Genomic DNA, 23,706 nt, shown 5'->3' with positions numbered 1-23,706 from the left:
TGGATTCTTGAGCTGATTGGTTATTACAGTATATTGTTGCTGGCTTTGATTCATCAAAGTAGTTTGTTTCTCACAATACTCTTATGAGCCATATAGCCTGTAGTGAGTGCTCTATATTTTGCTTCAGTCGAAGATAAAGAAACAGTTGGCTGTTTGTTTGACAACCATGATATAGCACCTTGACCAAGGAAAAATGCATATCCCTGTGTGGATCTCCTAGTCTCATAATCTCCGGCATAGTCAATGTCTCACAGTTTTCATGCAACCTTGGATGGCTTCCTTGTATTATTATACCAAACTGTCTGGTACCTCTTATGTATCTCAAGACTCGTTTGGCTGCATTCTAGTGGGACTATTTTGGATTTGCCATAAACTATGCAATTGAACTTATTGCATAACAAATATCTAATCATGTGATAATTAGATATATAAGAGATCCAATGAGCTACCTGGAGTATCTGTCATTGACTGTAGGTTTTTTTGAATCTTTTGTAAGTTTCAAGCTCTGTTCCATGGGAGTGGCTGCAATCTTGCAATCTGCCATATGAAACTTCTTCAGGATACTATCAACATATTTGAGCTGACTCAAGAAGGTGCTCTCTGAATTTCTCCAGAACTCAATACCAAGACAATAGTGCATAACTTTTTAATGAAGCTATCCTTGCTTCTGGTCACAATCAGATCATCTACGTACAAAAGTGCAATAGTAATGTCTTCCCCTTGAACTTTGTAGTAGAGAGTATGATCTGCGTTGGACTTCATGTATCCCAAATCAGCAAAATACTTGTTGATTCTGTTGTACCAACTTTTGGGTGCTTGCTTTAAGCCGTAGAGGCTCTTTTTGAGATGGCAAACCTGATTCTCCTTTCCCGGTTCAACATAACCTACTGGTTGTTGCACGTAGACTTCCTCGTCTAGGTAACCATTGAGAAATGCATTCTTGACATCAAGCTGGTACACATTCCATCTGTTGAGTGTCGCTAGTGATATCAAGAATTTTATGGAATCCATCTTTGCTACTGGAGCATAAGTCTCATCATAATCTTGACCATATTGCTGTGCAAATCCTTTTGCAACTAGTCTGGCTTTGTATCTTTGAATGCTACCATCTGGATTTTACTTCACTTTGTATACCCATTTGTTTGCATTGGCCTTCTTTCCTGGTGGAAGGTCACATAATTCCCAAGTATTATTCTTGTACAAAGCATCCATTTCTTCATTCATAGCAGTTTGCCATGCTGGCTTGTCTACTGCGTCTTCAAAGTACACTTGCTCTTCTGTAGCCATGATGGTAGTCATAAGAGCATAGTTGGTGGTTTCAACCTGAATTGCTTTGCCTTTCTAAGCATATGTTAATCTGGTGCTTTCCCTAGTAGATCGTCTGAGTTGTTGTGGCTCTGCTTAGGGTGTTTCTGGCAATTCTTGCTCTTCTTCATCAACCTTTTCTGTAGATGACTGAGAAATTGATGAGTCTATCTCCTATGTGTTTGAGGTTTTCCATTCTAATTCCTCATCAAAGATTACATCTTTGAAGATAATGACCTTGCGGTTGATGGGATCATACAACTTGTACACTTTGCATTCTTCACTGTAGCCAACCATGATGCATTTACGTGACTTTGCATCCAATTCTTACGATGGTCATCATGTATGTGGGCATATGCTATGCAACCAAATATGCGGAGATGCCCAATGTGTGGCTTGTGTCTAGTGAATGCTTCATATGGTGTCATACCCTGTATCAGTTCGGTAGGAAGCCGATTAAGCAAGTATATTGTAGTGGCTATTGCTTCTGCCCAATACTTATTCGGAAGATGCTTCTCACTAAGCATTGCTCTAGCACTATCTGCTAAAGTACCTTCTTCCTTTCAACTCTTGCATTCTAATGAGGAGTATCTGTACAAGTGAATTGTCTTCAAATGATGTGACTTCTACAAAAGTTCATGAATGATGAAGACATGTATTCACCTCCCCTATCTAATCTCATGACTTTGATCTTTCTGCCTGTCTCATTTTCTACCATGGCTTTGAATTCTTGAAATCTAGAATACACTTCAGATTTCTCTTTTCAAAAAGTAGACCCAACAATATCTACTATAGGCATCGATGAAAGTCAAGTAGTAAAGTGAACCATTGATGTTGCGGGTCTGGGCATAACCCCATACATCTGTATGTATCAAATCAAGAATACCTCAGGTGGTTCTGCCAAAGTTGGTTTGCTTTTTGTTTGCCGAAGCAGCATGCTTCATAAAATTTTCCAAGAAACTATAGCTTTGGAATCCCAATTGCCATATTCTGACTCCTGAGATCTATCAAGCTCTTGAAATTGACATGTCCATATCTCTTGTGCCATTTTGTGGATAGTGGCATTTGTTGTAGTTGAGATGACATGGCATGCAAATCTGGTACTATAGCTAGCATTCTGTACAAGCGTCCTTCCTTGACTCCTTTTCCTACTAGCTAAAATATTTTGGATTTATCTCTGATAGTGCATTCCTCTCCATTGAAGATGACTCGGTAATTGTGTTCCGTCATTTGACCTACTGACAAGAGGTTCTTACTGAGCTTCAGAACATAGAGTACGTCTTTCACCAATCCTTTCATACCAATGAAATTTTTCATAGGTATAATGTCCCTTGACATGAATTCTGTGTATTATCTGCTTTGCAAATGGCATTCTTTTGACCTTCTAATGGTTTCATCTCTGTGAACCATTCCTGATGATTTGTCATATGAGATGATGCACCACTATCGATGTACCAAGGATCTTGATCTACTTGGTCGACTTGATAACTAAAATCCTCTTTTGAATTGCAATCAGTTTTTAGGTAAACTGTATCAGTCTTCTGCATTTCCTCGTTTGTAAGAAACATATTCCCATGTTCATTTGCATAATGACTAGAATGTCCACCATGATGATTTCCTCTTTCGCAAAAACTCCCTCGATTGCTATTGGATTGACCGCCTTGGTCATACTGCTTCTTGTGGGCAATCTCTTTCATAGTGTTCAAACTTATGACAGTAGTTGCACTAGATGTTTGACACATTGGTGGATGCATTCCCTCATCCTTGGAATCTTCCTCAATTGGAATGATTTCCTCTTTGCTGAGGATGATGTTGTTGAGGATGATGATGACGATGATTCTGACTTTGATGATAATTTTGTTGCTATGATTACCACTTCTCTGGAATGATCTACCTCTGCCTCTGCCTCTGCCTCTACTTCTATCTGAAGCTGTGAATGCCTGATCATTGGAATGACCTTTGCGTGCATCAATGGCCTGATTCCTGGGTTCTTCACCAAGTAAGACTGATTGAAGTTCTTCCAGTGTCAAAATTTGCCATTGAATGGCAATACTTTGGACTAGATTCTGGTATCCCTCTCCTAGTCCATTCAGGATGACTTGAACCATTTTTGTTGGATTCATGGTCTCTCCTACTGCTGCGAGTTGATTGTTGTAGTCTTTGATTCTGAGTGCGTAAGCATGACCAGTTTCACTGCTGCTGTTGCGAAAACTTTGGTTGATTTGGTTTCTTAGTGTGAGAATCCTGGAAGTGTTCTTGGACTCATAGAGAGCTGCGAACATATCCCATTCTTCTTTTGATGTCTTAATGGTATTGAGCTGTCCTAGCATGACATCTTGCACATTCTGCTTGATTAGATGATATGCATACTTATCTTTCTTATCCCATTCTGCCTGTGCTCGAGCAATGGCAAGATCTACTATAGGTGCAAAAATTGTTGGTGTAGCTAGAGATCCCACTGCTAGTGCTGTGACAACATGTGGAGTAGAGCTATTGCTGGCTGGATCGTCCAATGGTCTAGGTGTAGATCCATCAACATACTCCCATTTGTCCTGAAGTACAAGAATGGTCTCCATTCAGTATTTCCATGTGCCGTAATTAAAGTTATCTAGCTTAGCAAACACGAAGGTTATGACGTTCGCTGTTGAGTATAGGAGCTGCTAGCGCCTCCCATGAAGACGTAGAAAGAGTTGGTTTGCTGATGGGTTGGAGCGGTCTGTTGCAAAGTCAATGGAGCTTGTTGCAAAGGCTTTGGAAGCTTGTTTGCTTGACTTGAAAAGTCAAAGTTGTTTAGTTGTTGAAGAAGCTCGAAGCTGTCGAAGAAGCTCTTGAAGGTCCTTGCTGAGGACCTTGAAGACCGTATCTCTCAGATACTAAAATGAAGTCTCTCTCAAAGTGAATGGATTTCAGTCTCTTTCTCTCAATGAACTCACAAGCAATTTCTCTCTCACTCACGAAGAAAGTCTCACTAACACTCAAGAAGAGTGAACGGAATGAATCAAAAAATGGATGAAATTCTCTCAAAGAACTCTCGATGAACAGAATTTTTCTCTCACGGAAGAGAACATTCAAGAACTCTCAATCTCTCGATCTATCACACTCTCTCATACTCTCGCATACGGATCGCAGTGCCTCAGTGGAAGGCGAAGATGCTTTGATACCATGACAAAATATGAAGAGGGGAGAGGAGAAGAGTCCAGAGATGAGGAGAGGGCACAGCTAGAGAGCACACCACAAATGACTAATTGTACACTAGATTTAGTTAAAAATGTAGAATATATACAAACCCATTTAGGGTTCGGGTTAGGATATCTAACCCTTTCCTTTATAGCACTCTATATGTGTTAGTGCTATGCACATGTAATCACATGATGTTGAGCATGGTCTCTCAACACTAGCAACTCAAATTGAGGAGATCAGGACCTTTGAGGCAAAAGATTTACTAGAATGGCAAAGTGCCACAGGGGTAGACAGGGAAGCTATTTTGAAGAACAACACCTAGGAGTCCTAGTGCAATTGGTACCGCGTGGGTGTATAAGACAGCAAAAATCTGATGGCAATTTGGATAAGTAGAAGGCCATGTTGGTTATTAAGACCTATGCTTAGGCAAAGGATCTTGATTTTGACACCTTCACCCCAGTAGCAAGAATGACACTTATAAGGGTAGTCATAGCATTGGTTCCTCATCATGGGTGGCCTATTTTCCAAATAGATGTAAAGTTCATGTTCTAGAGTGAAAAAAGGTGCAAGATTTTGCATTGCATGTTAGGGCTTTAATTAATTATCTAAGTATAAAGTTTGTCAATATTACCTTGAGGATTATGACGTGAATCTTTGATTTTGACATGATTCCTTAATGTTTGAATGCCATGATCCCTTTACTTTTGATGACTCTTTACCTATGCTAGGTGGTCCTACAATTGTTGCCTTCTTCTTAGGTTGTGCATTATTGAATTCGAGAGACTTAGGCTTGTTGTTAGTCCTTGTGCATGATCGATTTCTTCTTGACCTGGTGTTGTTAGGGTACTTGAGTGATGGCTTAGTACTTTTATCGCTTGACTTGAGCTCGTTGGATCCCATGGTAGAGCTTAACATTTCCACAATGAGGGTCATACCTCAAAGGTCCCATATTAGTCTTGCAATGATTTCTTTTGTTCTTTTCTTCTAACTCATTTCTCATACAGTGTTTGCCTCGAGGTCCACAATAGAGCTCATCTAGAGCAAGTACCCACATGGGTTGACTAGTATTAGCTTGATCATTTTAATTCACACTCAACCTCAAAATCTACTTCTTGATGCTCATTCCTTTAAAGAAAAAATTTGCATGTTTAGCAAGTTGCATTCACATTAATAGTCATCATCGCCATCATAAACAAAGCACTTGAGTTTATCCTCTCTTTGATTAGGAGAGCTTCTTGATCTCATAGTTTTGAGATCAATGGTTACTCCCTTAGTCAATGGCTACTTGGCTACTCCCATAGTCAATGGCTACTCATATTCTTGAGATCAATCATTGCTTCATTTTTGTCACCTAATTTTGGTGGTTTTGACTTGCCGTAGTTTTGACTAGTCTTCCTAAGTTTGGAGGCTGGCAACAATTATCTCAACTTACATTACATTGTAGGCAACATTAGCTAGAGTTATGGCACGTGGAGGCAAAGGCACTACAAGTACATCATATGGCCCATTAAAGGTCCAAAGAAGTAGGCCTATTTGGATTGTAGTAGTCAATCATAGTTATGGCCTGTAGAGATATAATGACTACCACACCTTCACCCTTACAATGTATCGAGGAGTGCCATGTGGCACCACATATGAATGCCTTCCGCTTTGATCCAATAGCCGCTAATGATAGATCAGCTTAAGCATTCATGTTGTTTGATAATTCCCACATTACCACACATGAATTAATTGAAGGGAGGAGTAGAGCGGGGAGACCCTCTCATTTCACCACCAAGGAAGTGACTTTTTGCTACATGGAAGACCATGAACTCTATTTCTTATAGTTACAAATAGATGTTCATAGTAGAAAAAAAGCAACAACGAAAAGGTATCCTTCATCATAAATCAAGCGCGATGCTAATAGGATTATAAAATGCATCTTTTACCTTTCAATGGTTTGTGCTAGAGAACTTCAAGACTCCCCCAGAAGGGTGTTGCATACATGGTTGCTGGCCTCACAAGTGTATAGAAAAGCCATCCCTGAAAATGGCAAACTTAGAGAACGACCTTTAAGGACAAATCCGAGCATAACCAAAACCAATAAATATTGAGGCCATTCAAATGATGTTTTGAGCTAATGGCACTTTATCATGGGCCACTTTCTTACTCTCATAGTATTTGGCAAAGTGTCATAGTTTACCACAATTGAAACACTTCTTGTACTTCTTGTCAAATTTAGTCAATCCTCATATGGCTTGCTCTTGCTAGGTTTACCTTTGCCATTTCCTTTTACTAGATCTTCCAAACTTCTTCTTTTGAGCTTCTTCTTGTTGCAATAGCAAAGGCACTAGTTCTTCAAGAGTAATTAGTGTTGATCTTTGTCTATCATGGTTTTCATGAACCCTTTGTAGCTCCAAGGGACGATTCCCACCAAAAACCTTAGAAATTGGATGTAGTTCTGGCATGAATCCTCTTCATTGATCTTCATGTTATAAAGACCTATTTTGAGGTCAAGGATCCATGATTCGTTGTTCACCTCAAACATCTCCTTGAGCACCCCCATGCCTCCATTGATGTCTCGACAGTTGGATGAGTGGAAAGACAACATCGAGAGTGGTCCCAATGATGATGGCTAGGGCCTCTTCATTAGACTGCATTTGAATTCGCTTTAGTGGTCACCAACTAATCAGACTTCTTCAATTTGGGAGGAAATCCTTCTATTCAACATTGATGTGAGTTAAACTCCTAGTCTATGCCAATGATGTGGTGCTCTTTGTGAAAATTCAATATTGATTTACAACAACTTAGAAAAGCCTAGACTCTTATTGTAGCATTAGTCAAGTGCAACTTATCATTGGTAAGAAAGGCTCTTGATTTATGGAAAGCAAGATGACCATCACTATTGCTTGACTGAGCTGATTTTCTACATAAGGTGTGATCTATTGACATTCAAATCACTTTGGGCCTAGAGAAGCATTCTCTAATGGATGCTAATCCATTATCAAGGCCTATGCAACCTAATAAGGGATGGCCTTGAAAAATGGGCAATAAAACCATCCCTCCATGTTTATGGTATGCAAATTTGAGATGGGAGATTATGTCAATGCACAAAGCAAAGATTGATTACAACTCAATAGTTGTAAGTCATACAAGGATTTTATCATTCTCATAGCTGACTTAACATTGGGCCTCAAACATTATAGTAGATGTCATGATCTGCACCAATGAATAGTTCAAGATCTTGAGAAAAGTTTTATTTTGAAGGTGTAGCCTTGAGTGTGCGAGTATCCATCTCTTTAGATGGGCAAGCAGAGATTTTTCTCCTTTGCCAATCAAGTGTTAATGTTTGTTATTCATTGCAAGTGTTAATGTTTGTTATTCGTTGTAGCATTCGCTCTAAGCACATGAAAGTGCACCTTTGAAAAGGAATACGATAAGGCTTTACATTGTGTCAAAGTAGCTCAATGTGCATTCCTAATCAACACAACCATTTTACCATCTTTACAAAATTGCATTTCGAGGAAAAAAATAATGTATGCTAGACTCGACTTTGGAAACCTTGAGCTAAATATTTTAATGATAAGGGTGTGCATTGGAGTTTAAAAAAATACTAGTTTTTCCCCAAAAATTTCCATGCATGATTCCAACACCACATTTTGCACCTCAAGAGATCAAATGAATACCAAGGAAAGCACTTTAGTTATACTTTAATCTTTGATCAATCTCACAATATTTTACATACGTCCACAAAGGTTTACCTTAGGTTTATTGACTCATGCATCTCATAGAGCTCTATATGTACATTCAATTACTTGCTATTCATTGTGATTAACCTTAATTAGGCAAACTTTGCACTTATCCCATCAATGATGTCCTGAATATGACCAGAGACAAAAGGTGCATCATGAAATATCAAAGTAACTTCTAGCCAATAAACGTCCTCTAAGAGTAGCTCAAACGGGCAATGCCTATGCACTAGGGCACCACTCACTCATTGTCTAATATCCATTTACATTTCCATATCTAAAACATTTAAGAGCCAAACTTTATAGCCTGACCAAAATGAACCAACTTTGGAATGTTGATATCTCACAAACATGCATAAATTCATTCTCAAATTTATAATGAGACACCACTCCAACTAGATTGTGTCAAAGATGGAATCAACGAGTGCATGCATACTTAGAACATTGCACGTTTCTATAAGCTAGACATGTTCTCTTCACCAAGCAGAGTTGCCCTCAAGTATTGTCTTCGGATGATAGTTTTAAGATCAAATGTAATTCAAAATGCAAGATAGGAGTGTCAAAACATTGTGAAAATAAGTCATGGACTTAGAGAAGAGAAAACTCCCCCACCATCTGGTTCTAAGCAAGGAGTTCGTACAATACTTGTTTGACGAGGCACGTAAGTTGCTCAGGAAGTAGTTTGGTTGGTTGCTCTTATCTGAACGTTGCTACTCACATCTCATTGACCTGGCAAACTGCCTGCATTCGCCACGCAACTTTGTGCCTGAAAAGGCCTAAACTAACACCAACATCCATTTTTCCAAAAGGAAGACCTTTGTCATCACAAAAGCAATGGCTCGTTCTCCCTGAAGTGCATGACTGAACATTGTTTTTCCTTCACAACAATAGGCGTTTCCTTCCATCACTTTCTAAGGTCTTTATTAAAGACCATTCCTATCAGAAGGCATTTTTACATCAGGGTCTCGCGTGGAGTTGCATTACCTTGAATACTAACCAATATGGAAAGTTTTCACTCATCACAAAAATCAATCCACAACCCAAAACCACACCGGCAGAAAAATAGAAGAGACTAAAAGTGGAAGTGCTTCACGCAAAAGTATTTGGAACCTGCAATGGATGTTTCATTTGTTATACATCACCGTTACAATACAGGCATTTCAGAAACATTGTCAGAGAAATTTTAATACATGTTGCAGCTTGCTATCCAAACTGCAACATTCAGAATGTGTCAGCAGAACGCCTTCAGCAAGCTCTCAATGTTCTAATTCTCATTGGAATCATGGTATGGAGCAAACAATACAGACGAGTTGTGACCTCCGAAACCAAAAGAATTGGACAGGGCTACTTTGATGTCCAATCTTTGCTTCTTTTCACCCACAATGATGCGCATATCCTGAAACATTGAAATTAAAGATACCTTAAGTGCCTTTTAAGAGAATCAAAAGGCCATGAGAATTCAGATATATATGTATACAAGTCATTGGTATGGCATCTGACTATGAACTTACAATCTCTCTCTCAGGGTTCTCGATGTTGATAGTTGGGTGGACCCACCCTGTCCTGATGGCCTGAAAAGTATTGCAGATATCTTTAAAAATCCATTTGCACTCCCTCATTTGCTTCAAAAGATCTCTCTCTTTCTTTTGTTGCCCTGTGTGCCCCCACTCTCTCTCTCTCTCTCTCTCTCTCTCTCCCCCCCCCGCGCACCCCCCAAAGAAAAGGTAAATATCAAGATGAAAGGATAGCTTGATACCCCCATGGGACCAATATGTAACAGATAATTATCAAAAAATGGATACAAGACGCATAAGAACATATGAAATAGGGGGAAAGGTCCAAGAGGTACAACACTCACTCAAGGAGAAGCAAAAGAAAGAAAGGAAAAAGCACTAAACTCAGGATTGTGGGCACAAAGGAAAGAGCGATAAACCTCAGGGTTGAGGGCATAATGGAAGAAACAAAGAAATTAATGTGATAATAAATGAACACTGCAGGAACACAATGTGTACCACAAAACCACACTGGGTGAGGAGTGGAGAATCTTGGAGTAGGAAAGCAAGGAGAAAAGCACGTCACCTAGTACTCAAATGCAGAGATGCTCAGGTAACACAGGTGCTAAAACACAATGAGAACTTAAAAGGCAATGCAATTTGGCTCCATGGAGACCTGACACAGATAAGATTGACAGAAACGGGCAGGTAAAGGCTTGTCTACATAAGGGATAGGAAAGCATTGATCTTGGAGAAGAAAAAAGAAAAAGCACAGGTGGCATAGTAATCTGAGACCACTAGGATCAAATTCTGGAACGTGGAACATGTATCATTGGACAAGCAATTGTTCTGGATGAAATGGTTCCTGAAACTCGTGTTTCTAGCTATTGAGACATGAGAAGAAGCAATATGAAACTCCAAACATGCAAATATATGCAAAGCAAACAAAAAAGACTACATAGCACGGAGAGGAATCAGAGGAATTGCATGCTACACCGGGAGGGATGGGGATAGGCAAAGATAGCAATGGTGATGCAGCTTCAGGATTCAAAGAGGTAAATCATGAAAATGTGATGAGAAAGTGTACCTACCAGAGTGCTACTTGCCCCTCCACAATCCCCTATTGAAAATCGATTTTTGCCTGTAGGAGGATAAATCAAGAGTATACCAAAAAGGGCATCGTTATTCTGGCAGGACACTCAAATGCAAGGACAAGATCCAAGCAATCACCCATAGCTTCGGATGGATGATGTGGATAGTGAGGATGATGATGCACAAGGATGTGCAAAGTCTCAAAAAACATACGGGAATTAATATCAATGTCTAAAGCTATCTCAGCCTACAACTATGCAATAGCGTATAAAGTCTTCACATAAAAGAAGGGCTTACATGTGCATGCTTCAAAAGGATCATTGTAGTGGACTATCTCATCACCAACTCACATGCAGTTCACATCATAATGCTAAGATCCTAAAATCTAATAGAATCAATATCTTCTCAACGGATGGTAGGGGAAAGACAGAGGAAACCAGACTAAAGAAATCTGGAGTGTACAAGCTAGCACTGGAAAGATCCCATCAAGAATGTGACTAGCCTACCAGTTGTATAGAGGTGAACCAAAAGCTGAGAGAGATCTTTTGCTATGAGGCATTCCATCAATGCTTCAAAACTATCAGGGGGAGGGGAGAAACAAGGAATACTATGCTGTAAAGAACAAAAACCAGCAAGAGAAATGGAGTACAACAGTACAAGGCATTAGCAAGAAAAACGAAAATGTGATGTACAGATTGAATACTAAAGGAGCTCAGGAAAGACACTAGGAAGTTCTTCAAGAAAATGCATGCAAAGATATTTCAAAGAAAACAAATAAGATAAGAGGATATCGTTGCAATCACTAGAGAATGTTACGAAAAGGTGCAGAAAAGGAAGAACAGACAACAGTCTCCACCTAGGCCTTGGAAAAATTTGACATTTTAGAAGACATTGACAAGGGGCAAAAGAAGGTTGCACATGGACAAGCATCAGGTCCACCCCGTCTCAGACTTGAGATCCTGAAGTTAGAAGCGACAATCCTACGAGAGAACATCAGCCTACTGGCAACTAAAGCAATAAAATAGGATTCTATGAGTTTGGCAGATCAACACAAATGTTCCAATTTTCAAAGAAAGTGACAAAAAGGATGGAAGAAACTATACAATTATCATGATCAGCCAAACAATGGCCAACTATATAGTACTGTTTGTTAACAGCAAATCTGTAAGTGGGCAAAAGCCTGCAAGATATGAACACATCCCAAGCTAGTTTCAGAATCATTTGTAGGGCACCATTCACAAGAAGAGCTGCTAAGGGCATTATGCCTTGTACTGCCTTTTGTGAACTTCAAGGATCGTACAATGAGTAAAGCTTTGGGACAAAGCTGAGTATCCATTTATCACTAAGAGAGGGCCCTTTATGGATATATAAAGAAGCTTTGGCAGCAGTGGCAAGATCTTTGGTAAATGGATTAGATGTGGTTGAGAATGCAGTTATCAACAATTATAATAGGGTCAAAGAGGTCTGTCCCCTCTCCCCAGCTCTCTTTGGTATGTAAATTGATAAGCTAGAGAAGTGGATGAGACAACAAAAGGGTCAAACTGGATGGCCATGCTCTTCTTTTATCAGCACTGCCCTATAGGGAGTGCTATGGGAAACATTTTGCTTCCCTTCAAATCATCATCCTCAAGGACTCTAGTTCTAAGGAGATGTAATAATATTTCATTTGGTAACCAAAGGCCACATTGGCTGCTTTTAGTTGGTTGAAGGTGTTAGTTACATGACAAATCTAAAATTTTATCTTATTTTTTATGTATGGTCCCCTATGTGCATTCCTCGCTTCCTTTGGCTTTTAGATCATCCCCTTCCTTTTAAAGGAAAAGGGAAGTGCTCTCGGGCAACTCATGCCCCATAGCTACAATATGCCATGATGTAGTCCTCTTTGCAAAGGACGACTGTAGCCTATACAGAAACTAGATGCACCGAATCAATTTTGGCCATCCTATAGCAACAACACCTCTCTACACTTAAAAGGCTATGAGCCGTGTCATCATACACTTGAAGGCAAATACAAATACAATACATGTGGGGCAAAGAGTGTGGGATGTATCAAAACTCATTTCAACTTCCAAAACAAATATACAAAGTCATAGTTGTACAATTGGGCAAGAGAAAGGAGTTGTACATACCTTAAAGGAAGTACTTAAGTATTGAAAGGCCTTAGAAACGCAATCTAACTTGGAAACCCAGTTTTTTTTTTTGTGTGTGTGTGTGTGTGTGTGTGTGTGTGTGTGTGTGTGAGAGAGAGAGAGAGAGAGAGAGGCTAGGGAGGGAGGAAATGATACTCAAATGTAGACACCATGAAAGGCTTTCATTCATTCATTATCATCAATGAGACAACTGAAATACAAGCCTTTATAGGCTAGACACACGCATATTAGCACCAAGTGCACATGGGATAAGTCCCATGGTGACACGTGGCACTAACACATCAAACCTCTACTAGATCTCCTAGTACAACACACCAACACACTCTTTGGCTATGATTTCTCCAACACCCCCCTTCAAAGCAAAGAGTGTGAGACCCAACACGTAAGGAGTAGACCGATCCCCCCTCCACCGCAATTCTGCAAAGAGCAAGTCCAACTATCCAACACCTCCCATGAGATAGTGACTTCTCAATCAGCTTGCGACCAGTAAGGGTAGACCATCACTTGTTTCACCCCCTTACTCTAAACTGGGTGGCCGAGACAATCATACCAAAGCAAAAACCCTACAATGATTTTTGGGGGACAACCAGGGCAGAGGACCTCTCATTGACACATCATCTACCACCTCAAAGAAGGATAGATCATCCAAAATAGCAGATAAAGCTTACTCCTCAGGTCCAATAGATGTGGCAAAAAGATTTTGGAGCTTGTCCCATGTCTTCTTGGCTGAACTATTGAGGTCAAGATGATGAAGTAGATTGTTAGCCAGCCTCAAACCCATAAGCGCCAGTACTTTGTCATTCTTCTCATCCCAAGTTGTGACTTGTGCGGATGGGTCTTTACCACAAGTACAAGGCTCCATAGTAGCAAACTGAGGTAACAAATTCGCGGCATCAAATGAAGAACCAGCAAGTATGGCGGCTGGTGTAGGACTCCAAAATGCAATAGTAGAGTCCACGTATGCAAGAGGGCAGATTTAGGTGGCTGGTGATGCTCCAAATGCGGACCCTAATCAAAATGCTCCGAAATGCAGAACTGAACCAAAAAGGGAGCACTTGTGGGCATTGTGACTGCTTGAAATGCTGCAGCAGGCCCAAAATATGCAAGGCGGCTCAGCAAGGGACTCCTAAGTGCTGTAGCAGGTCACCAAGCTGAAAATCAGCTGGTATATGTGTGCTCGAAGGCCAGGAATAGCTCGGAGCTGCCTTCAAAGACCTCGAATTTCTGCAAAGAAAACTCACAGGTTGTCGGCTATGCAGCAGCCCTAAAGTCCGCGATGAAAGGCTGCAAAGCGACCCAAGAGCAATGACACAGCGAATGGTCATGATGTGTGAAGTGGGAGTAAATGTCTCTTCAAAGTCAATACCATGCTGCTAGGCATAACCTTTCACAACAAGGCGAGCTTTGTAGCGATCAACACTGCCATCAGCTTTGCGCTTCAATTTGTAAACCCACTTTGTGCTGATGGCACGCTTGCCTGCAGGAAATCACAGAGGTCCCATGTGCCATTTGCTTGAATGGAATTAAGTTCAGCTCTCATGGCCTGCATCCATTCATGACTTTCAAATGCATCTTTGTGACATAGAGACTCCTCATTCCAGGCACTGGTGGCAATCAAAGCTACGGCCAAAAATTTGCCTTGCATCTATTTGTGTGCACCTCTAGTGCAGGTAGGCAAGGGCTCAGCTTGCTTGCTGTCCCTGAGGGTATCCAAAAGCCAACGAGGGACTGATTTTTGCTGTCTCATGACAACCCTCTCCTCTTGAACTGCTTGCTGGATAGCATGGCCATCTGGCGGTGGAAAATCAGGCTGGGCAGCAGCAACAGGAGGAGGATTGGAGCTGCTAGAAGCATGTGGCATGGTGCTCTACACTGTGTCATCTGTATCTGTGAAAGGCGGAATAGAATCAAACACATCAGAGGCTTCCAGTGAAGGTTGTGTTTTACAATCCATCCAAGGTAAAGGGGCATGCTCAGCAAAAACCACATCACTACTAACAATCACCTTGTCTGTGCTTGAAACAACTTGTAACCTTTGCTTTGAGAGATGTAGCCAATGAAGATGCATTTGACAGCCTTATCATCAAGCTTATGCCTCAACTGAGAGGGTACAGTCCATTTTGTTGCAGAGTGTAGGCCCTGTGCGCTGATGCATGATACCCTGGGCTTGCTAAAAAATCAGAAATTCCCCGGAACAAGTGCTCACCCCCCTTGTTAGTGCGGAAGGTCAACAATTTCTCCCCACTCTCATTCTCTGCCAAGGCAATCCAATGCTTCAAACAAGAGAAAACATCTGACTTCAGCTTCATGGGATATATCTGTGAAGTCATCTATAAAAGTAACAAAGTAATAGTACCCCCCAAATGATGCTGTCCGCATCGGTCCACACATCACTATGTACGATATGCAACTTCCTGGATGCACCAAGGGTCTTGTCCTTGGGAAATGGAATCCTATGCATTTTGCCCAACAAGCAGCCCTAATCAAAAATTCCCCGGAACAAGTGCTCACCCCCCTTGTCAGTGCGGAAGGTCAACAATTTCTCCCCACTCTCATTCTCTGCCAAGGCAATCCAATGCTTCAAGCAAGAGAAAACATCTGACTTCAGCTTCATGGGATATATCTGTGAAGTCATCTATAAAAGTAACAAAGTAATAGTACCCCCCAAATGATGCTGTCCGCATCGGTCCACACATCACTATGTACGATATGCAACTTCCTGGATGCACCAAGGGTCTTGTCCTTGGGAAATGGAATCCTATGCATTTTGCCCAACAAGCAGCCCTCGCATACATGTTTTTAAAGGGCATGCATGGGTGGAAGATCTACAACATGTCATGTGAATGCATCTTCACCAACTTGTTGAAGTTGAGACATCCCAATCTCTCATGCCATAGATGTGTATCAGAAATTACAGATTCAGCCACAGCATTAGCTTCTATAGCAGCCTTTTGTGCATATATGTCAAGATGATATAGCCCCTGTCAAGTGTTCCCGTAAGTATAATATAGTTGTCGTACCGATTATCATATAAGGCACAGCGATAACCATCCAAAAGAACTCTGAAGCCATGTGTGGAGATGGCTGAGACAGAAATCAGATTCTTTTTTATACCTGGAACATATAAAACTTCCACAAGTGGAATGAGACAGAATCACATATAAAACTTCCGACACTGTAGTAACAAGCACTTGACCAATCCCTTTCACGGGATATGTTGCATTGTTTGCACAAGTGACACTGCCCCCTTTGGAACACCGCTCAATGTGTGAAATAGACTTTTGCAGGAAGTGATGTGCTTGGAAGCACCACTATCAAAGTACTAGTGTGAGGCAGAATCTGAGGTTGCAAAAGCTGAATCATGCAAAGTAGGATTATAATGACACTCCACAATAAATGCCATTCATCATGAGCAACATTGGCTGCCTCTGTATTTGTGACATTAGCAGCTGGAGTATTTGTGACAACAAGACTTGCTGTCCTGGCTATCCCTACTTCTTCTCGGAAGCAATACGCTTCCGGCACTCAGAGATGTAATGACCCGCTTTCCTGCAATATTTGCAGTGTTTCTTCTTCTTCCCATCAGCAGGAGAGGAAGAGGATGAGGTACCAAGTGTAGGTTTAGGCTTATTGTGATTTTCCCCCCCTTTTCCTTTGCCCCTCTGATCCATAGCAAAGCCTTGATATGCATTAGTGGAAGCAGCCCTGTTTTGGCGACTTTGCTCCTGCTGCACGAGTAGGGAAACAAAGTGGTTGGGATTACCCATGGCCACTAGTCGAAGTGTTGTAGCAAATCCTTGATACGAGTCAGGAGGCCCGTCAAGTGTGGTAAACACAACCTGTGAGTTTAGTACAATCTCATCAACATTGATGAGCTGCTCTCTGAAGTCCTTGAGCTGTGTCAAATAGGCACCCATGCTGCTTCATTCATCTTAACATTGTCAAGCTGCCTGCGCAAATAAGCAACTTTGGCCTCATTGCGTATCTGATAAAGACTGGCCAAAGTGTCTCATGCAGCCTTGGCTGTTTTGCAAGACCAAATGTGAGGTATAACCATGGTTGTAAGACACGTTAAGACACAACGCGTCAGATACGAGTGTCTCAAGTGTCTTAAAGATAAGACACGTCATTGTAATAATAAATATTTAATTAATATATGTACAAGTATACAAGCGTGCAACTTGCTAGCATAGCTAGTTGCTAGATTCTAGAAGTACAATAAGCTACACTTCAACAATGCAAGAAGTAACAATGCACTTGTACAATGTACTCTAGACTTAAAAGTTAAAAGATTATATACCAATTTGTCAATCACATGTGACATGAATGAAATAAGCATCTCGATACATATAATTAAAAGGAAACTTTTGACTCTCGAGTCAAATCTCTCAAGATTCATCCTAATTTGAATCTGCAAGGTCACTGCCACTGCTGGATCCGAAGTCACCATCAATGATACCATGGTTAAGTCAAACTCGATGTTTGTTGTTACACCCCACCCACCAAAAAAAACAAGAGTGTCTTAAGGTGTCTTAAGGTAAGACACGTGCCTTAAGTGTCGTGGTGTCTTATCATAAGACACGAGTGTCTTAACCACCATGGACCGTATAACAACTCTCTTGCAACTCATGGCAATCACTGCATGTGCATGTGCATCTTGTTGATCCCAACAAATCTGTTCTTGTGTTGGAGGGTCGACGGCAGGCATGGAGTGAGTAGTAGATGATGAACCAGTAGTGGCTCAGGCTGCAGTGGCAGCAGGTGCTTCTGAAGAAGAGAGAGGTCTAATCTCCGATCAATATACGATTCCCCAAAAGTTCCTAGACACCAATAATAGGTGGCAGACCAAGTACGACCACATGGGATAATTGATGCCATCAAGCTTGTCCTCAGTAGCAAGCATCCCAAAAGATTCATGGTTTGCCACTGCAAATGAAAATCCCCAAAAAATAACAAAAAAAGTGCCCTGCAAATGTCACAGCCTCAAGGCTACAATGCAAAGAGCTGGCTGCCCAAGTACATCAAATGTCTGCAAGTGTCAATGCCAAGATGGCTGCTCAAGATGCCAAAATAATCTGCAAGAAAATGTCTATCCAATCAAAGGACCCTCCTGCAAACAGCTATTTTGCAAATGACCAGCCCAAATCAAAGGGCAAATGCAATAATATCCCAAATTGAGCTGTACCAAGCAAATGTCACTGCAATTGACAGCAAATCTGGCAAAAGCCCCAAATTTAAAGAGGACAAATAGGCCAACAAGAGGGCAAATGTAAAAAAAGGCAAAAATTGAGCTGCAAATTTGCAAATTGACCAAATCTGCTGCAATTTCTTGCCAATGTCACTAAGAAACCCCCAATGTCAGATTAAAGGACCCAAATGTCACTGCTATCTAGGCAAATGTGACAAAATAGCATGCAAATCTGAAAATATCCTGCAATCTTCCTCAAACTGAGTGGAAAAGTGCCTGCAAATCTGCCAGCCCCGATTTTTAAAGGGCAAATTGCAACAAAAAAAGGGCAGATTGAGGAAAAGCCGCAAAAAGTGCTGCAAATGGGCAATCTGACGTCAAAGCACTTAAAAGCCCCAATTTTGGAATGAAATTGAGCCAACAAAGGAAAAATATTGCAACTTTTGTCAAAATACTCAAAAGCCTCAAATCTGAGAGACAGCCATCTCTTCAACACTTCAAATGCATTGCATTTTGAACACACCCTTTCAAGGATCACCACTTTGTTCTTGAACTATTCCATATGTTTCCTTCCAGAACCACCATGACAATTCTCAGCATCAAGTCCCATTGGCACTATTACAGCTGGACAAAAAACATGCAAGTGCCCAACCAACAATTGAGGTATTTTGATTTAAGAGGCTATGGAAGCGGTAGGGGCTGCTGGAGAAGAACTGAGGGCTACAGGAGAGGCTGCTTCTGGTGCCTTATGCTGACTACTGAGGCTGAAGGGGCTGCTGCACTAAGTGCTGGAGCTGCTGCTGGGGCTACTGGAACTGCTGCTACTAGTGCTGGACCTGTGGGCTACAGGCTGCTTCTACTAGAGCTACTGCACTAGGTGACATGGGAGGAATAAGGCTCTCCTGTAACTGCCATTTCGCAGACTGGCTTGTAACTGCCATCCACAGAATGGCCATTGCCACAGACTGAATAAGTCTGTCCACAGATCCAACTTGGTCTGTAAATTTGCTGCAAATCCATGTTGCTGTTCTGGAAGTTTGGCAACTCTTGTGGCTGCCCTAGGGTTAGGCAGATGGCCAAGGACTAACAATGAGCCCCCCCCCCCCCCCCCCTTTTTCCTCCCCTTGAATCAATCTTCTTCATCTTATCCAATCTGGCATCTCTTCCATGATTATCTCCAAACTTATCGTTATAAAACTCACTGAGAGATGGAAGCAGACAATGAGACAAACAGCAACTCCAGTGTCAAAATGAGGGGCTCTGGTAATTAGGTCAGAATGGTCATAATTAGGGCATAATGGTCCAGCGTGTAGAAGGCACCAAAAAGGCATCACTTGCAGAGGAGAGACCACAGGCCACAAAACAAAAGAAATGAAGTATCAACATAGCTAACAATAGAAATAAAAGAATGCTTGGCAGCTATTGATTCCCCAAAAATATTTATGCTACTATCATAAAATCCATTAATCAAGAACCTTGAACACAGTTTGAAACCCAATCCCTTAACACATGCATGATTTATAAGTCTAACAAACCCATCATTAAAGATTGAGCAGTGGCCACGATCAATTCTTGCACTCAGCAAGTGAGAGAATGTTTTCATGGCTTAGACTCACATACCTGTACTGTTGCAACAGCCTCAACAGCGCCAGATGCTCCTAGCAAATGGCCAATCATAGACTTCGTAGAGTTCACTTTAAGCTGTATTGAAAATCATGACATTCGCCGCATGACTAAACACATGCAAAAGAATGCCCAATACAGATCCTCACACTAAACTAGCTATATAATCGTATTTAATAGCTGCAAGTCATGTGTTCAAAAAGCATACCTCTGGGTTTTGACCGAACACACGCATCAGAGCTTTATATTCTTGCAGATCACCAGCACGAGTAGAAGTTGCATGAGCATTCACATAATTGACATCCTCTTTTCTAACCCCAGCCTGAGCCAATGCTTTCTCTATGCATAGTAAAACTCCGGTGCCTGCAGAAATGGAGAGTCAAAATTCTGGTCCCTGACAAAGAAAGTCTGCACTGCCTTTCACAATATTAAGGCAAGAGATGGGGCATACACCCTAAGACATTCAAAATGAAAACGGCATGATGAGCATGCCAGAGATATTTTCTGGTTGTTGAATAGTCGCTTGCCTTCAGGGTGAGGCTCAGTCATGTGATAGGCATCACATGTAAAGCTCCCACCAAGAAACTCTGCATAAATGGTCGCTCCTCTTTTCTGCCATGATAACATCACGAGCATTTACAGCTAGCAAACAAAGAATAGCAGCACCAGAGCAACAAGCAATCCCATGCATACCTTTGCATGCTCCAACTCTTCCAGAAGCAGGACACCCGCTCCTTCTCCCATAACAAATCCATCTCGCTCCTGAGCAACAAAACAGAGCACACATAAAATTATCGGTGGATTTAATATTTGCAGAAACGAGGCAAAGCATGAAGATACAATCACCCTCAAAGAAAAGCAACTCACCGTGTCCCAAGGCCTAGAAGCCTTTTCAGGAGACTCGTTCCTTTGAGATAGTGCCCTGCAAGCCACAAACCCTCCCAGCCCTGCAATAGGTAGATCACTCAAACTTATACACCGGAAAATTGCCCATACAAAGTTGTTAAATGAAAGCACTAGCATATGAAAACACAAGAACGTACACATTCCTGAATGTATACATAGGCGTGCCAACCAAGGTATATTGCAAAAATAAGTGTGTTTATAAAGGATCGATATGGAAAACAAGTACATTTTACAGTTGACTGCCCTTAGTGAAACACCGCAACCACACATGCTGATTTCATCCTTATGTTTTAGACCTCACTGAACCAATTATACAGACATTTTCCACTAGAGTTTGCCCAGAACATTTGTCAAGCAAGTTAAAATGAGTCAACAGCCCAGAGTAAGCTGGGAAAAGACACCACCCATCAATTCCTCTTAACTATTCAGGATCTAAAGAGAGCACTAAGAGAAAGGAGCAACACTGAATAGGCCAGGTCTTATGGAGGAGAAACGATTACCAATCGGGATAATAGCTGCATCTGAACCACCAGACAGCATAACATCCTGGTCAAGACATCACACATCAGATTTGTCATTTATCTAGGTCATCGCTGTTGTATATATGATAACACAAATTCCATGCTCTTTCCAAAGCTCTTCTTGTTGTGGAACTTGACTGACTACTCACAGCTTCACCCCGCAGAATATGGTTGGCTGCACTCAAGATACAGAAGTTGCTGGTCGCACAAGCAGTTGATATGGAATAATTTGGCCCCATCCATCCCTGAAACAGTGTTGGCATGGATAAAGCAACTACAATCTCTAATTTCATGACACAAATCCAGCCTCGAGTAACCTACCAGGTCCATGGCCAACATTGCTGAGCCCATATTTGTGGTCGCAAATGGAACACAAAATGGATTCATCTTTCGATATGACACTCTTAAAGCCTCAATGGCATCATTAAACACCTGCTTGTCATAGATATACAGTGAAATCTGAGAAATAATCCTCAAAAGATGTTGCTCTTAGCTGTCACTAAAACATTACCATGCAGGGATCGTGTAGCACACCTTCATTCCACCCAAAGCAGACCCGATCAGTATGCCACATTTTGCTTTGTCCAATTCTTTCAGGACTTCAGGCGACATCCCTCCATCCTCTAGAGCCTTTTTCCCTGCAGTGAGGAGGTAAAGCATAAATTTGTCCATGCGCTTTGAAAACTTTGGTGCAACCCAGCCATCTGTTGAGAAAGATTTTATTTCACCCGCTATTCTCTGCCACAAAGCCACAGACACAAAGCTGGATAGTCAAAACTAAAAAGCTCGGGCCACAAAGGGGAGAGGGAAGGACTTGATTTGCTAAAGCTGAATATTACAGAATAAGCAGAGCTGCTGATTGTAATAAACGTCGAAAGAGAGTTCTTATCAGAGGCTTCAGGCTTGCATTGAATTTGTGATATGGCGTTCTAATGGGTACTTACAGTAGGGAAATCTTTACAATCGAAGCTCTCTATTTCAGTGATGCCGCTTTTCCCGGTCAATAGATTGTGATAAAAAGCGTCCGGATCATGACCGAGACAAGACACCACACCCATGCCTGTCACTACCACCCTCCTTGGCTTGGTAGCTACCTTCTTCTTTTCCGACGACTCCCTCACCGGTTGAATTGCAATGGCCCACGTTTTGCCTGAAAACACCGTTGAAAGATCACGAGCTTTAGGCAATTTAGCTTCATAGCTGAGATGACAATCTATATGTTCGATGGTGCGGTATGACAGCTGCAGCTGCCTGTAGGATCCGCCCAATGAATACTTGCGATAGGCTTTTCAGCCAATTTATGAACACTACGCATTGAATACCTCAGAAACGTAGTTTGGCACTCTCAAAACATTACATCATGGTCTGGACAAGAACATGCAGAGCTGTCAATCTGAGAATGCGGAGATATTACCTGCACCTGCTGATTTCGGATGCCGTCGCACGGCTCTGATAGGCCTCGATCCAAATCCCAGCACACCTTCTCCAAACAAGGGGGATTGCTTAGAGCTGTAATACTCAGGACAAGCTTCAAAGGAAAAACAGGAACCAAGGCCCTGCAGACTGGATCCGCAGAGAGCAGCAAGGCTTCCTGGGGACGCCGAGTGATCTCTACAGACGAGAGAGGTCCCACAATCACCTCCCATCCGTTGAGAGCGAGCGAACCTGCGCCTAGCTCTTCTTCCCAAAGGCCTGGGATTCGCCAGGGGATCATCATTCGGGCTTGTCCCGTACGCGCAGGCAGCAACCAACCAAGTGTAGAGAGGAGCTACCACGGCCATTGCCATGCCCGGAGACGATGGCCAGAATGATGCGGTCGAGGTGGAGCGTGCAGGGGCGGGGGTGAAGCGAAGAAGTTGCAGGGAGGGAGGGAGAATTGAAGAGAGGGAGGGAAGGAAGGGGGGGGAAGAGTGGGAAAGGAGGGGAGGATAGAAAATGGAGACAATGGGGAAACACGCAAAGGAAGCATATAAGCAAGGAGGCAGAGAGCTCACGTAGAATTCATGAGGGGAGGGAGGGAGGAATGAATAAATAGAGAGAATGAGAGAAGCAGGATTAAGGAGGAAGAAGAAGAAGAAGAGCCGCCACTGCCCTTCTCTTGTCTTGTGTTTGTACACAGACAAGCAGAGCGCCTGTGAGAGAGAGAAGAGCATGACTCATCATCGTCATCATCCCCAAATGACCGGTAAATTGCCATGCGCTAGCCCGTTCCCGGTCACCCCGCTTTCTTCGCTGTCGCACCTGTCTTAACCTTCCGCCTGCCTCCCTTGAAACAATGTGCCAAATATCTCACTACATGCGCATACAAATATGTGGCCAAGGCCTTAATGGAGAACATCACCTCACAGTTTATTCTCCGTGTATTCTGTTTTCCTAGCACAAAACTTTAGGATCAAGACCTTCATACCAAAATCAAATGAAAGATATGCATATTTGACTCAGCTCTCCTTTTCCATTTGCCTTAATCTTCACGCCCTTGATTCCATGGGTTCTCTTATACCAAAGGATATTTATTCCAAT

At 41.9% G+C, this 23,706-nt stretch overlaps 1 protein-coding gene across 1 annotated transcript; it reads right to left on the bottom strand.

Annotated features, from left to right (window-relative positions):
* Positions 1-9,286: 9,286 nt before the first annotated feature.
* FAB1 (fatty acid biosynthesis 1) lies at positions 9,287-23,289 on the bottom strand. The gene is made up of 13 exons (XM_087377919.1): positions 22,601-23,289; positions 22,131-22,336; positions 21,721-21,924; positions 21,508-21,618; positions 21,336-21,431; positions 21,166-21,211; positions 20,627-20,706; positions 20,453-20,521; positions 20,287-20,371; positions 19,968-20,122; positions 19,757-19,837; positions 9,725-9,784; positions 9,287-9,609 (listed from the first exon to the last, which is right to left on the bottom strand). Exons 1-13 carry the CDS (start codon positions 22,971-22,973, stop codon positions 9,478-9,480), a joined length of 1,698 nt encoding a protein of 565 aa, XP_087234045.1. The 5' UTR covers positions 22,974-23,289; the 3' UTR covers positions 9,287-9,477.
* Positions 23,290-23,706: the final 417 nt, after the last annotated feature.

The sequence above is a fragment of the Dipteris shenzhenensis genome, chromosome 1 (genome assembly GCF_047967505.1).
Source record: "Dipteris shenzhenensis isolate YYH24624 ecotype China chromosome 1, Dip_SZ_1.0, whole genome shotgun sequence".
NCBI lineage: Eukaryota > Viridiplantae > Streptophyta > Polypodiopsida > Gleicheniales > Dipteridaceae > Dipteris > Dipteris shenzhenensis.
The sequence above is the reverse complement of the archived record's forward strand: the minus strand, read 5'-3'. Positions and strand labels throughout refer to the sequence as shown.